The 16,238-nt window shown below is 37.4% G+C and overlaps 3 protein-coding genes across 5 annotated transcripts; 1 reads left to right on the forward strand and 2 right to left on the reverse strand.

The window, feature by feature from the left end:
• The first annotated feature begins 59 nt into the window (after positions 1-59).
• zwilch (zwilch kinetochore protein) lies at positions 60-11,204 on the forward strand. 2 transcript variants are annotated; one of them, XM_056765822.1, is made up of 19 exons: positions 60-205; positions 395-431; positions 508-597; positions 682-803; positions 892-1,082; positions 1,705-1,784; positions 1,893-2,048; positions 2,172-2,243; positions 2,334-2,427; positions 2,571-2,623; positions 2,702-2,804; positions 2,896-2,975; positions 3,187-3,343; positions 3,529-3,557; positions 3,637-3,773; positions 3,918-4,013; positions 4,123-4,238; positions 4,425-4,521; positions 11,121-11,204. In XM_056765822.1, exons 1-18 carry the CDS (start codon positions 156-158, stop codon positions 4,514-4,516), a joined length of 1,755 nt encoding a protein of 584 aa, XP_056621800.1. In that variant the 5' UTR covers positions 60-155; the 3' UTR covers positions 4,517-4,521; positions 11,121-11,204. The 2 variants fall into 2 exon arrangements, with proteins under 2 accessions (XP_056621800.1, XP_056621799.1); XM_056765821.1 differs by lacking the exon at positions 11,121-11,204 and adding an exon at positions 6,751-7,154.
• Positions 4,682-10,098, reverse strand: lctlb (lactase-like b). Its single transcript, XM_056765823.1, has 14 exons — positions 9,972-10,098; positions 9,595-9,755; positions 9,420-9,507; positions 9,229-9,338; positions 8,782-8,910; positions 8,608-8,703; positions 8,467-8,521; positions 8,107-8,268; positions 7,764-8,038; positions 7,490-7,616; positions 7,064-7,263; positions 6,617-6,680; positions 5,060-5,104; positions 4,682-4,926 (listed from the first exon to the last, which is right to left on the reverse strand). The coding sequence occupies exons 1-14, from the start codon at positions 10,096-10,098 to the stop codon at positions 4,811-4,813; spliced, it is 1,755 nt and encodes a 584-aa protein (XP_056621801.1). The 3' UTR covers positions 4,682-4,810.
• A 317-nt stretch (positions 11,205-11,521) lies between the features above and the next one.
• On the reverse strand, positions 11,522-15,124 carry snapc5 (small nuclear RNA activating complex, polypeptide 5). 2 transcript variants are annotated; one of them, XM_056765825.1, is made up of 5 exons: positions 15,020-15,124; positions 14,196-14,249; positions 12,880-12,995; positions 12,716-12,790; positions 11,522-12,467 (listed from the first exon to the last, which is right to left on the reverse strand). In XM_056765825.1, exons 3-5 carry the CDS (start codon positions 12,967-12,969, stop codon positions 12,297-12,299), a joined length of 336 nt encoding a protein of 111 aa, XP_056621803.1. In that variant the 5' UTR covers positions 12,970-12,995; positions 14,196-14,249; positions 15,020-15,124; the 3' UTR covers positions 11,522-12,296. The 2 variants fall into 2 exon arrangements, with proteins under 2 accessions (XP_056621803.1, XP_056621804.1); XM_056765826.1 differs by lacking the exons at positions 14,196-14,249; positions 15,020-15,124 and adding an exon at positions 13,593-13,719.
• Positions 15,125-16,238: the final 1,114 nt, after the last annotated feature.

Raw genomic sequence — 16,238 nt, forward strand, 5'->3', positions numbered from 1 at the left:
TATTTGAAGAACAATGGGCGTGGTCTACGTTCGTCTAACTCTGGTGACGTACATTTGCCGCGCTGGAATCAAATATGTCTCCAAAGACTTTGGTGTTTTGACATTAAGACAAGTTGTTAACAATATTCAATTTAAATTTGTTTTCAAAAACGGATATGGGATCCACAATAATCTCGGAAGCCAACAGCTTCGTTAAATTTCTTAAGTAAGTTATTGCCTTTATCGTTGATATCGGTATGATGAAGAAGAATGTCACTGGTATACGATTAACTATTTAAAAAAATAGTTAAAGAGCGCTGTGATTTGACTTTATTCACACTTAAACTACTTATATGAACGTTACTAAGTAGTTTAAGTATATGTTTAATTCGGTTTCTTTCTCGATCCGTTACAGGTTGTGTCAAGATGAAAGTAAAGACTCTGTGTATATGGTAAGAACTGCTTGAGATACGTGTCATAACCATAATAAAACTGTGGCATAGTTCTATTTGTATATTTCCATTTAAGGATGATGTTTCAGTACTGGTGGGAAAGAATGATGAGCTTTTGCACAACATTATCAACAAAAACCAGCCTTTCTTTATCTGTGAGAAAGCAGTAAGTCTGTTTAAGTTTGTGTATTATTTCTATTCTTTACATAAATATGACAAAATGGCATGTTTTAACTTTTCCAATGAAAAGCGAATGAAGTTTGAACCAGAACCTACAGAAAGTCTAGTGGAGGATGGCAGCCTTGTTGAAGAAGTACCTATAAAAATAGACCAAGACCTGGGGCCTGAGCCCCTCTCTGTCATGAAAGCAAGGTAAAATAAGCTCTATATTTATATTTAAATATTATTAATCTAATAAATAAACTAGATCATTTTAATATGTTAATCAAACATCTGACAGGCAGCTGCTGTCGTGGTACACCATGGCTCAGAATTCAGCTATGCCCTTGATAGAGGCCCCAGGGACCTTACACCCTCTCTGGGTCCGCTGTGACAAGTCAGACCCATGTGCCACTGCCTGGCTTGGGGCAGAGACTATCTACAATGGAAATAAGACAACTGGAATCAAACTTTATACAGTCAGCTGCAAAGGTTATGAAACACCTACAGTGTTCTGTAACATTACTCTTAAAGGGGTCATATGGCGCGAAAACGTGTCTTTGGTGTGTTATAAATTGCCCATGAATGTATTACACACGTAAAATTGCAAATATTAGAGCGTCGGGACAAAAGATGCATTCTATCTAAAAGTGAATGCTCACCCAGACCTGCCTGAAACGCCTCGTGTAACCACCCCCCCACAAATCTAAGTCAGTTCGTGGTATGATTTGACTAAGACCGTTCCAATGTATGCGCTAGTAAGGTGGGCATACCTGTAAGTAAAATTGATTTGGAACCTGACATTTCCGTAACACGCTTGCAGTATTCGACCAATTACGCACTGGTTAACTGGCCTATCATAGCACACCTGGCTTTTCAGAGGGATGAGCTTTGTAAAAAAATCTGCGAGTTTCGGAGAGGCGGGGCAAAGAGGAGATACGATCATGCTCAGTATGTGGAAAATACAGCGTTTTTGAACCTTAATCGTATATCCACATTGCATAACATGTAAAACAAGCGATAATATTAGTATTAGCCGTGACATATGACCCCTTAACTATTACTTTTTTGAAAATACGTACAAATGATTTCACTGCCAAATTGTTTCTTGCAGATCCAACAGGAGTTGAATCCTCATTCGCCACTTTGGATGACCTCAAACAGGAGCATCAGAAAAGACACCACCCCTCTACAGTAAGGAATGAAATCCCTGTTATTATATTATGTGCTTGTGTACTATATTCACCATTTGTACACTGTTAGGCCTAATGTATTATATACATTCTAAATATATATTTGCAGATGGTGACCAAAGGCTGGGCACAATACAACCTGTTCTGCTCAATGAAAGAGGAGAGCATGGTGTTTGAGTCTCAGAGCAGTGTAATAGCAAACCTCAAATGGAACAATGTGGAGAAAATGTTGGAGTGTCCTCCATTGTCTTCTGTCGCTACTCTGGTGAGCACCAGTGCAGATAGTGCACTTTATTTCCCTAAAAAACATTATGTTGTAAAAACATTACACCTGTCAGTGTGGAATGGGATGGTGATTGGGTTAAATTTGTCTTTCATTGTTTCCTAGAATATCAGAGTTGCAGTTGGAGACATAAGGAGTCCAATGTATCAGACCTACAGAGAGATGGAGTTCCTTCTGGTGAGTGTGGACAAACATTGGTTTTGAATTGACTTTACGTTGCAGTAAGGAGTTGAATTTAGCATAATATATTTGATGTTCTTTGTCCAGGCTCTTGCAGAAGGTTTGAGGACTGGAGAAACTGAATGGTTGGAACCCATGGAGACTCAATCTGCTGTTGACTTAACCAGTGGTCTCATAGAAGGTAAAGCAGCTGTCAATGAGATGCATAAAATGGACATGAGTTCCACTAGTTGTCACTATCACACTCTTTCATATCTTTGTTTCCATAATCATATTCTGTTAGGCTTGAGGATGATGTTTATTTAAATGTTCTTCTCCTTGTAGAGCTTGAGAGTATTGCACATGGAGTTCTAGGAAACACTGCCAAAGCTTCTGAGGTATTTGCTAAATGACAACGAATTGTTATATAATATACATTTGTACCACAAACATATGTACAATGTTAACCTTAACAGAGCCAGAAGACTAAGATGGATGCAACAGCTGCCTTCAGTTCAATGGTCATTGAGAGAGGAGACCTCGACTTTACAGAACAGCTGTGGGAGAAGATGAGGAGGAGTACATAGTGTTTTATGGATTTTGATGATAAAGATTTTGACAAATATAACAATTTTTATTGAACTCAATTTTTTAACTTTTTCCCTGGTAGGTGTAACTTCATTTGAAGACATAACAGATTGTCTGAAAATTGTCATCAAAGCAGTGAGACATGGTCAAATCAAACCTTGGGTGCGTGCAACTTTATATTTTGCTAGTTGTTTTGAGAATGCATTAAGGATTGGTAAAATATGAGCAGATTTAAATGTACTAGAGGTATTTTAATGTAGACATGCATGACCAAACATTTTTTATTTGGCTGAATAACTAGTAGTATTATAGACCTTTCTGTGTTAATCTCTCAGGATTAAAACAATGTTTAATGGGCATGTTTCTTGCTTAGATCCACAAAGACAGCAGTAGCTCTCTCAGTAAGATGATTCTCAAGTCATACCAGCAGCAGATAGATGCGGTGCCTCTAACCGGCCTTACACCTGCCAATATGCTGCTTGAGTTGGGCTTAGACAAGATAAGGAAAGACTTTATCAACTATCTTGTTGGTATGTTGTCTCAACCGCTGACTGAAATATAGGCTTTTTAATGGGCACTTTTAAATTTACTTGAGTGGTTAATGCTTAAATAGTTATTTACCTTTTAGGTGCTCATACTGTAATTGCTTGTAAGTATTCGGAGAAGCACAGACTTATGTTTTTGCTACTTACCTCTCCTTTATCTTTTTTTCTAGGAAAGGAACTTACAACGCTTAACTATTTGGTAGGACGCGTTTTTTGATATTTAGGAATCTGACCAGTGAGGTTGATGCTGGTCTTTGAGTTTTATCTTTTGTTTTTAGAGTTACTACTTGGACACTGAGGTGGAGCTGCAGGAGCAGGTGATAAGAGTGAGGAAACTGCACCACCTGCTGGAGATCCTGGGTACCTGCAGCACTTTCCTCAGTCTGCCACATGACCGTCTCTTCTTGTTCACTCAGTGAGTTCTCTGCTCTTTCCCTACATATTGTTTATGTAAACTTAAGAATTATGTATTTTTAAAGTCTATACTTTATTTCTAGAGAACACTAAAAAGTCCAAGGTATGTAGTTTTTCATTCTTCTTAACATGTTTTTTTTGTCAGATCTTGTTTGCAGTACTATAAAACCTCCAACTATGATGAAGACCACGTGTTCCAAGTGCAAATTAAGGCTGCACTCATAAGCTACTTTTATGAGAAGTAAGTCAAAACTCATTTTTTATAAGCTTCATGTACTGCTTGACTTTGTTCAGTGTCTCAATGTAATGAAAATTGACATGTATGGATTAATGTCGGTTTGTTTTCCTAGGGAGCAGCCGTTCTCCTGGGCCGTGGAAGTGTCAAGTGGACAAGGGTCACGGGAGGTCAAGACATCATATTACCTCAGTGACAAGTCATTGGTGGACCACATCAGCTTTGACTTGGGTAATGCCACCCACTACTTTGTGCTTTTAATTTGTTCATCAGTTGTATTTTGTTTGGTCTTTACATGCCTGTGGCTTCTTTGGGCGCTGCAAAACTTTTCAGCTGGTCGTTTCTTTGTACTCTCTCTCACATCCTTGTGTAAATACAAATCTGACATTTCAACATCTTCTGGTCACGCACATGCAGATTTACCCCTGGATGTTTCGGTGAACGGAGAGAATGAGACAATGTCTTACTACAGGACTATGGTGAGCTGCAGTCTCATCAGCTTTACTTAAAACCGGTGAGTAAATCAAGACAATATATCAATTTTATATATGTCAATAAATAGTCTTGTTAAAACATTTTTTGTAATTCATACTGTTTATTAGTTAAAGTTATCTGTAGTCTATTAGAAAAGTATGTTTAATAATGGGGATATTATTTATAATAAAAAAAACAGATATATTGGCTGTCGGTAGGGTATAAATTCAGCCAAACTTAAGTGGATTATTTTCCAAATTTGAATGACTTAAATTTTAATTTTAGAATAGTAGCATACCCTCTTTTTTAAACAAATTAAACATAGTGTTCTAATTGCGCTTGCGCAGCAGGAACATGAGAAAAATAGCGCTGATCAGAATACAGAGAGTGCACACTGTGGGAACCACAATCTCCGTCACCATCTCCATGTGGCTAGTTAAAGGATCTGAAAAAAACAACAACACGATTTCAGATGTTCATCGGCCAAACATGTAAACCAACCAAACAGAGCACTCAAAGGGTTAATATATTCTAATCAAAGCATTATCTGGCTGTGGCGTGTGTTTGCGATGGCTTACCATGAATAAGTTTTAGAATATTGGCAGCTGTATTCCGCTGTTCCTCTAATGAAGAGAAAAAAATAACCTTAGGATGACGTCAGAACACATTAACCCTTTGAAGGCCACTGTCTGAGATGACAATGAGGCAGCATAAAGCTTTACTTTCAGCCGGCTGAGTTATAAGCAGAACAGCATGCCAAATAGTGTCAAGTGCCTTTTTACAATGCACACATTTGTTTACTCTGCAGTCTTGTTCATGTAAATTAAAGACCTGATTAAACTCTGTCACATGCCAGTAAGATTATTTTAAGAAATAGTTCACCTTCAAAATGAATATTCTGTCATCCTTTACTCACCCTGTTGACATTTCGAACCTGTGTGATTTTCTTTTTTCTGCAAAAACATGTTGGTTATATCAAACCCTTGGTCCTCATTTACTTCTATTGTATGGACACAAAACCAATGCAAGTGATTTTTCAAAATATATTTTTTGCGTTTTGAAGAAGAAGGAGAGTCATACAGGTTCGAAGTGTCAACAGGGTGAGTAAAGGACGACAGAATTTCAATTTTAAGGGTGAACTTTCCATTAAAAGAAGTAATATTTTTCTGTTTCTTTGAGGATAATACATCCCCTGGAGTATTATGTAGTTAGGTCTGTTCAACTTCCCTAAATTTAGTTTGAATCTGAAATGTATTTACAAATTCCAAAGACACAGATTAGCATGTTTAGTAGCATGTAATTAGGGTTGAAGCCAAAATTTTGCAGAACTGTTGCCCCACTGGCCTGACGTATAGTACAGTATATGAAGGAAGCTGTTTGTATGGACAAACTTGGCAGATTTATTCACAAGAAATTGCCATTATCAGCATTTGCTGATGAATCTTCTAAAGTTCCCAAAAGAACATAAAAAAAAATGCTGATGCTGTTAATGAAAACCGCAGCAAAGCTGGCGGTATTCTAGCATACATTTCTGATCTCCTGAGTGAAGGATTCCAAGTTCCCAAGACCGGAGTTGACCAGAATTGGGTTGTTTAACGTTCTTTTCGTCTGACTAAACCACACAATCATTTTGAGGTTTCTCAGGACATTGCCGGCAGTTTGCCAAGCCAAAAGAAAAGGATACAATTACTTCTATATGTACCCTTGTGTCTAAACCTCATCATGCACTGGCCAAACCTTTGGCATCTCTGCATGATCCTTATTTTCCTTGGATTTTCTTCTAGCTGGAAGGGCAAACAAAGAAAAATCCTGTTAGCGGTTTCGGCTAAGTCTTTGTTTTAGACCTCCACCAAACTCTTTGTCAATCCGTTTTCATGGTAAGCATACCAATTCCCTATGGACACAGACGACTAAGCAGAAATCAAGTCAAACCACAGTTGAGGTTAACGTAATAAAACAGCGGAGACCACAATGAAAACTAGGAATGTTCCCATGTACTTTTAAAGGGGAATTTGTGCCCATGTTGTCTTGATTAAAGACTACTTGATTTTTCAGCCAGCGATAAATGGATTTTTTCCTTGTTTGCCCCCATCGGAGATGTTCTGTAATAAAGTTACATCCAGTGATCCACTGACCTGCAGCCAGGAGATGATTGCTGGTGGAACAAGTCTCTGTAGCTTTTCTCTTCCAGTTCTCGACCTGCCAGTGATGATTCAGAGAGTACAGTCTCAGTCAGTCCTGTCTAAACATGATTTTTTATCTCTTACAGATGGATCTTCTTGTACACGGATGGAACTCTACTATCTTTCCTTTTGTGTGTATGTAACTTGCCTTTGTTCTGTTGTTACTTACACCACATTCAATGCACAGTTTATAAAAACTTATTTATATTTTACGATTTGGTATCATCTGATAATAAATATTTGTCCAAGACAAAAGATCATAATTTGGATCATTCAAATTCAATTAGATCATCCATCATGTCTCAGCAATTTAAAGTGAAATTTCTGCTTAATATTGTCTATTGTATGTATATAACCAGCAGTTTTTTGGTTATAAGCAAATAAACAGGACAGAAGTACCTCTCGCTGATGGGGAAATCCATTAGAACTTATGATGCGTTTATAAAACTGAACAGAGGCCTTGGGGTACCGAGGTTTGTTTTTGTTCTTGAAGTCCACATAGTACAAGCCAAACCTCTCTGAATAGCCTTCATCCCATTCAAACTTGTCCAGCAGAGACCAGGCAGTGTACCCCTTCACATTCACTCCATCCCTGATAGCTGTACGATATATTACACATATTAAACATAATATTTCATGTAAGATAGAATACAACACACATTTCTTGTTAAGTATCCAAAGTGGTTTGCAGTCAGCCAGGACCTGAGATGTACCACAATCATAATGTTTTTGGATTTAAATTAATCACTTTTATAAATTAACATAACTGTGCAGTATGTATCCAGATTCCTTTAAAAAAGGTCCTTAATATAGTATATCACTTGCCTTTGAGCATCTCATTGATGTAATCCTTGTAATATTGTATCCTCCAATCATCACACAGCTCTGTGCACTTCGTCTTCTCTGATACCCCATTTTCAGTGATGAAGATCATCGGGTTGCCATACTGAGTCTTCAGAAAAAAGTGAAGTCATGATAGCATTACACATGATAATGCACACCTTGTCTTGAAATATGCTCGATATGATACTGTTAAAAATATATGAATATGTTAACTGTAGTTTTTAAAGATAAAAGCTCCATCCCAATATTCATGCACCTTTACAAAGTTAAGCAGTCTGCGGAAGCCCCAAGGAACAGAATAAAGCCACTCTGAACCAGGATCAGGCCAGCGTGGGTCAACCAGCTCTGCTACGTCCCGATCTGTAAAGTAGGTGCTGCCGCGGGTGGAAGGGAAGTTTTTCTGAGTGATGTAACGAGTTGTGAAGTGGCTAACTCCTAGGAAGTCACAGGTGCCTTTGATGTAACTCTTCTCCTGAGAGGAAAATGTGGGGAGACGAGATGTTCCCATGCCCTGCTGTGCACTTTTCCTCCCTTGAGGACAAAGATGTCATGAATATCCTGTTGTGGATTGTATTTGTTATAATATGTAACAGTAGTACCTATGAAATCTTTCATCACTTGAGGATAGTCTCCATGGAAGATTGGTGTTGCAAACCAACCCATGTAAAACTGAACATATCTCTCAGCAGCCTCAATGTCCTTCTGGTTTGTGATGTCCACAGGTTCTCCCCATTCCCCAGACAGTGAAATTCCCACCATACCTGGAAAACGAAATAGACAGAACACAAAGCCTTAGCTGGTTAAGGTCTGTTTGGTTTAAGTTTGGTTCAAATTGGCAATTAACTATACTGGACAGTGACCCTCAAGGACCCGTATTGGGCCCCTCTTGCATTCATTTATAGAGGATGGGTTTATAGTTTAGTGAACTTGAATACAAAGATATTTTTGTACAGTCATACCTCTTTGTTTGCTTCGCCAGTTAGAATTGTAAGTGTGCCACACCTTAGAATGTGCCTGTTAGTAAACCAATACAAAACAGTAGTAAATAAATTTCCACATTATAAAAAGCCAGAGTAAATTGTAAGGATGTGTCCCCTCACCTTGATGATGTGGTGAGCGGACCTGTAGGCTCCAGTGCCCCTGAGCTTCAGTCCTGGAGCGTGTTCTCCAGTCTCATATCCTTCCACCGCCACTGACTGACAAAATGAGTACATTAATGAGCACTTCCTGTACACTTTTCTTTAATCGGTGAGCAATGAACACAGCAGCCATACCCATGGGTTATTGAAGGTAATCCAGTATTTCACACGGTCCCCGAATCGCTCAAAGCAAAGGTTGGCAAAGTCGTTGAAATAATTAACCATGCTGATATTCTGCCATCCTCCATATTTTTCCTGCAAGACCTGTTCAGATGAACCGATCAAATAAATGAAAAACCTTCAATATTTAAGCTGCCAAATCTTCACAGATAATAAAGGCTTAGTTCACACAAAAGTGACAATTGACATTTTTCTGCAGAAGACAAAAGAAGATGCTCTGAAGAACGTTGGCAATCAAATAACATTGGAACCCATTGACTTACATTGTTCGGACACAAAACCACCGAGACATTTCTAAAAATATCTTCTTTTGTGTTCTACTTAAGAAAAAGAGTCTTGTAGAGGTTTTGAATGACATGAGGGTGACAGACTTTGAAGAACTATCATGCCAAGGATACGAACCTGTGGCAGGTCCCAATGATACATGGTCACTATAGGGGTGATGTTGTTTTCCAGAAGCTCGTCAATAAGAACATTATAGAACTTCACTCCTTTCTCATTCACATGGTCAGCTGCAAACATAGGGAGGTCCGATTTTAAGGAAACGCAATTAAAACTGCTGATGTGAAAGGTGTTTACTAACATACACTTACACCTGATGCCAGTTGGGATAATCCTGGGCCAGGATATTGAGAACTGATAGTGTTTCAAGTTCAGCTCTTTCATCAACGAGACATCATCCTACACATGAAAATGAAGGATGGCAGTTACTTGCATACTAGAACTCATTAGTCAACGGCATGCAGAGAACCAACATCCCATGGTCACCTTAACTTTGTAGTATCCATCACATGAAGAGTCTCCGGTATCATTAAAGAATATCTTTCCCTTCTTATGAGTGAACACATCCCAGATGCTTAGTCCTTTCCCATCTTTGTCCCAGGCTCCTTCTGTTTGATAGGCTGAACTGCCGGCCCCCCACGAAAATCCTAAAGAGTGATCACAGTAGACATCGCATGGCATTAATACAAGTCTTTATGGAGGTTTCAGATCAGGGCTGCTTTTTACATGTTGATGTCTAATGATGTATGGCTTCATAACTTTACCAACCTATTTATCTGTTCACTTATATACTTTGCTATCTCTATAGATCAGTTAATATTGCAAAGGCCTTAGTGGCAAATATTCATAGGGTGGGATTATACCACTTGGAAAAGTGCCATAATAGAAGGAGTCATGGTTGTTTGTGGTCCAGTCGAAGTCCTCAGCTGCAGACAGACACAACACCAGCAAAAGCACATGACACGCTCGGTTAACACGCTGCGGCAGCATCTTGTTCCAGATCTCAGCTTTAGCTCAGCGTCTCTCGTCTCCTGATTTGAGAGAAAGCTTCACTAAATAAAATTTCAGTCATCCAAAACATCCAAAAAGTTCAGTTCAGGCTGTGATGTTTTTGCAAATCATTCAGTAGACACTTTTTCCAAAGTCTCTGCCAAATGAGGAATATTTGTATTGTAGCACTAACTATATAGATTTCTATAGAATCATGATATTTAAAACACCTGATAGTACTGTACAGAAGTAAGGAACTACAGAAGTAAAAGTATGTAGACGTACAAGATTACAGAAAAATAGTTATTGTTCCTTGTAACCACCCAAGTTTTATGCATGCTGATTCAACCTTTTTACATTAATAACATTTTCTATCATTGCTGTGTTCAAAATGCTTACCATCACACTGCTGAATATGATGATGTGTATCTTGATTCTTGTAAACGTACCTTTCACAGGATTTTCATTGATGCCTAATAGAAATTTCTCTGAAATCGAAGAAAACTATCCGACAACTTGACGTTACATCCACTTCTTTGGTTTGAGGGTTGTCATACCATGTCAATTACTGTTCCATCTGTGGGCAAAGGCATATGCACTACTAAAGGTGGTCCTATAACCCTAACGTAGACCCAAACGCCTGCCTATTGAGAGTCAATGGACTGTAACAACATTTTGCAACAGTTGGCAGATCTCTTACAAACGAGGGTTTCACGTTGTAAGCAAAGTAAATGTTGGTGAGGCTGATACTCCTGTGTTTACTACAACAATAGCAGCACATGGTGCATGATAAACTGACCCTAAAAATTATCAGTTATGTCAGTTAAGTTTCTGTTTTGCTTATTGATTTAGATGAATAGCCCATCAATATTTCTTAGATCCTTAATTTTTTCGTATGCAATAATTTTCAACATAGAATTTTAAGGTCTTTAAAAATCTGGTAATGATAGTTGGACAATTGTGATAAATATGATATTAGATATTAACAAAGTATCTTTTTGAACTTCTATGTATTTAAACAGGCAATAATGCCACAAAACTTTCAGTGGTAACAACGCCATGGTCGTGGCTTCGATCCCAGGGGATTGCACATACTCAGCAACAAAATGTATAGGAGAATGCAATGTAAGTCGCTTTAGATAAAAGGGTCTGCCAAATGCATAAATGTAAATGTATAAATGTAAAACTGTGTGCACAACTTTTCTATCATTACTAGGGGTATAAAGAACCCCTGCTTTCTCCAAAATTAGCCTTGCTAGTGTGCTATGCACATTGTTTATAGGCTATTTGGAAAGTGCGGCTGGTAGCATTTTACTGCATTGCAGGTTCAGGCCATGGTTGGGAGGGGGAACAATCTGTTGTTACAGAACTGTGCCGTATTATATAAATAATGCTGGCCAACACAAAAAATGCTGAAGGGCTATCTGATCATCGCATTCATCTTTATTACCACGTACCTGCTAAAGGATCGTGTAAAAATGTCACTCACACATTACACATTTACAAGGCAAAGTACAGTTCATCTAAAAAAAACAACTACAGATTTTCAAGAAAAATGTTCAGATGCATCACTCAGCGAAATATTTTCAAATGCTATTCCAATTTATTTACACTGAGCACCTTTAAAGTTCCAGAACAAATGTTTATGAAATCTCTAAGAAAACATAGGGACTCTCTGTACATCAACAATGCTTCACATGAAGTACAAAAAACGTATAATATTGGCTCAGCAAGAACACTTGTCATGCCCATGCATACAACGTATTCCGCACATTCACTTTTCTAAATAGAAAAACACTTCCGCAGGTTTACAACCTGAACACTTATTATCAGCTTATCGATCATAATGAAAAAAAAATCTAAAAGCAAAACAACACAATATCTAATTTAGTCTAAATAATACAGTACCACATGATAATCACCATGAAATGTGATTGGTGCAATTCTTCAATTTGCCTGTTTTAAAAAAATACGTGACAGTGTAGGCTGGGCCAATAGCACAGTAAGAAGAGGAATTGTATTTGTGCTACACATATTTATAATCTATATATATGGCTAAACCAACAGTTTATCTAAAGCAACACCAATCTAAAACACAGAAAGAGACAACTGCAGTCTCCTATCTTTCAGCATGCCAACTGTGTAAATTACAGACCTAAACACAGGACTAAATGCTAATGTTCTCTTTGCAGGTACAGTCAGTAGTTATCATCTTCCTCCTCATCTTCTAGCACCATATCGAGGTCATCGTCTGCATCATCATCATCGTCATCCTCCTCCTCCTCTTCTTCCATGTCATAGTCAGTAGGAGCACCCAATGCTAGTTTGGTCTGGTTGATCTCAGTCTCGTCATCTAGGTTTATTTCCAACTGTGCATAAACAAAACACAAATCAACATTGTCATTTTTGTCAAATCTCAAGAGATCATAAGGACATCCATTCACTTTAAATAAAAGCTAAAGAAACACATGCTTAATTTGCCGTCTCTGAATATTGGGGCAGGATAGAAGAAAGTACTCTACTTTTCCTTAATATGAACAAAATGTGTCAATGATATACAACCTGTATGTAGTTTTAGTGTTTCATGACCCTTTCAAGATAAAATATGTTTATATACCTCAGGTGCAGGGGCTTCATTCGGGGTCTCCTCAGACTGAGCACTGATCATTGACTTCAGGGTTCCCTCCTCAAACTGAGGAACAGGAGGAACATCATTCAGTTCAATCAAAACAAATACATAACTCATACCCTCGATGATTCCAACAATGCACGAATGGTCACCTTAAGTCTGTTGAGCTGATCTTGCAGCATGAGTTTAATTTTGAGAAGAGTCTCCTCTTCCTTTTTGAGTTCCTGAAGGCGACTCAGCATAGTTGATGAGTGTGTCTACAGCATTACTGTACACAAAACAATAACAAGACTGCAATTATTATGACCTCATAGGTTATTAAAAAGCATACATTCCATGTATTTGCTACAATAAGTAAACAAGTATGGCCTATTTAACATTGCAGCTCTCTGGAAGCTCTCATATTCCATTACACAAATAAACAACGTTGAAATGAACTGTACAACCGGTAGCATCTAATCTTAGCTATCTTAATAAAGTTTCAAATAAACGTTAGTAAACGTCACATTTGTGGTGTGTGTGTTTTTTCAGGAGTACATCATGTTCCTGATCACCTGTGGTTTACACAGCTGGAACTACTGCTTCTTTTTTATGTGTTGTCTTATGAATCGATCCATTGGTTGTATGGCAAAAACAATCTTTGTTAAGACGTCCAACAGTCTCATCATCTCAACTGCTAACGTAATGACTTATTAACGTAACGTTAGCTCGTTAATATAGTGTTTCGGAACCCATCTTTAACATATCAATGTAACGTTACTGTAACAGACACTCAAGTAACAGGCTAGCGGTAGTACATACAATCACAAGCTATTTATTTCGTTATGCATCATTTATTCTCATAATTAAGAATTGCTCCACTTACTTGATCGGGTTTACACGTTCCTTAAAACGTGCGTAAATGCGATGAAACTATTTCTTTATCAATTTCTCAACTCCACAGCTGTAGCATGTTGTGGAACATGTCACACGGACCGACGAGCGCATGCGCGTGGAGCACGTGAGTAATGTCGCTAGTTTTGACTTCGCATAGAGCCGCTACGCTATAGTTGCTTTTATCATTCAGCGCGAATTAACGAAAACAAAGTTTTTTATTTAAGTAGAAACGTATGATAGCACGTATACTTTTATTTACAATCCATAACTTGACACACTGCACTATAAGCGAATTAGCGACTCCCTGTGGTCAAATTGAGGACATGCATTTCCATACACACATCACTGTCTGGACAAACATTTGTGTTGATTTTTGTATAACAAGGATGTGCTGGGTTCACAATTTTTAACTGATGGTTGTAATCATTACCACAACATTAAATGACAAGGAAAAAAGCTTTCACCAACAATCAAGTTATTAAGCCAAGCCTGTTTATTTAGGTTTATTGTGTTGTCAGCCATTTCAACACAGAGCAAAAAGAAAGAGCAAGATGAGATAAATCTGTTTACCCATTACCAGCGCTGTCCTCACCTGCAAATGGAGATGTTTGAACTGGCAGGTGCCACCTTTTCAACACCAGGAAGCCTAATTTGTAACAAATGTAATCAATGTTTCAGATCAAACTTTTTGGATCACAAGACAACATGCAACATTGACATTCTGCGTCGATATTTAGATATGGCTGTCTGGATAATTAACTGTCTCAGGGTGTATGGTATCATTACAGAGCATTTTTATTTTATTTAGCTGCTTGATCTTATAAAAACAAGTGTCAGTTAGTATAGAAGCGGTGGATGCTTAGACGGGGATCAAAGATAATGTCTAGAGAACATTCTGTATTAGGACCCTCTTTCCTCATTCAAATACATATCATTAAGCACCTGTATTTATATTTTACATGAGTGAACTCCAATTAGACTAAAAGAATACTTGTGTGACAAACAGACACTATTTTCCCCATGCACTACATTTTTTTAGATATAAATCCCCTAAAACCCTGTAAAATGCACATGGAAAATTAGCAGCAAAGAGGAGAAATTAAAATAAATCACAGATGGAACTCATTGAACAACATCTGAAAACCTTGTAATCAGTCCCTCAAAATGTAAGAAGAGGCTATTAGGTTGTTTTATAGAATTCTTGGACTAAACCAATCCAGATGTGTTGTGTACACTGATACACAGCATGTGAACACCACTGGACATCATGCAGGGAACGTGCTAGACACATACCAGTCTGTTTCATCCACAAGTCACTCTTAATTATATATTTCATCATTTTATTTTAAAACAAACTTTAAATAAACTTTTAACCTCGTAAGTATAAGCCTTAAAATGACAAACTAATATGCTTACCATTCATGAGCTCTTTGCAATGCTAGCAAAATTATGGGTGTTTTTTGTTTATCCTTTGTTAAAGGTTTGATCTGTCAAAACATTTCCTTTTGCACTGTTGTCCATATTTGGCACCAAGAGGATATGACGTATTTGTAAGACCGCGTCCGTCTTCTTTGGCTATTTATTTGTTGTTCGTGAGAGCTCGATGTCGCCCCCGACAGTGTGTATGAATATAACACGCCAAATAATAGATTTAATGCTAAATGCTCTATAGTTCACGCCTTGTGCACAAAATGTTTGTTTGCAAACGCCATAAACGCTAAAAGAAGAAGTTCACATCATGTTTCAGGAACACAATATAAAATAGTCTTATTTAATGATCTCAGTGAATTTTGAATTAAATATAAAAAAGTACTATAAATATCTAAAGCATGTGAAGCATATAAAGGATTTGGTTACAAAATGAGAACTAATTTGAATTAATATCAATAAAATTGGAGTTTTTTTTTTTTTTATTTAAACCATAAAAACACACAAAAAGCTGCTAACTAAAGGCAAAAAATACACTACACTAGATTTTGCTCAGATTTTCAGTCTGGACTTGTTTCAAAAAGTCTGCAAGTTGTATGACGTCTAGTTAAAAAAAAATCGGTTCCTATTTGAAAAGTCTTGTAGTGTATTCCACTATTTATTTACAAAATAAAAACATGATAACATAATAAAAAAACATGATTTTTGAAAATGTTTAAAAATGGAGTCCTCATTTTGGAACCAAACTCTTCATGTTTGAAGATTTCAGTTTTGATTTATCATGGTTGGACGTTGACTTCTTAATCAAACTAATATTTTTCTATCATTGAAAGATATTCATCACAAAACAGTGAGTGTGATAATGATATAGTATAATGATAAAGTATAAATTTAAAACTGTGTGTCCACAAGCATACCGATACACTGAAATAATTGCAACAATACGTTTTGCCGAATATTTATTACAGTTCTGTGTTAATTTTTAACTTGGCAACATTCTGTCATTAAAGCATGCACTGCCTTGCCAATTGTGTTGTAGGTCTATGCAATGTGAGGCTGTTGTTAAGGGTTTCCACAAGTCCTGTATTTTAGTAACTGTAAGGTGTATTATCAAAAGTAATTTTTTGTGATGGAATTGTATTTCCCTTTTAAAAATATAACTTTGTTAAAAGTGTGACGTCAAGCCCCGGTCTTCTCTCTGTGAGTA

Source organism: Triplophysa dalaica, chromosome 14, assembly GCF_015846415.1.
Source record: "Triplophysa dalaica isolate WHDGS20190420 chromosome 14, ASM1584641v1, whole genome shotgun sequence".
Taxonomy (NCBI): domain Eukaryota; kingdom Metazoa; phylum Chordata; class Actinopteri; order Cypriniformes; family Nemacheilidae; genus Triplophysa; species Triplophysa dalaica.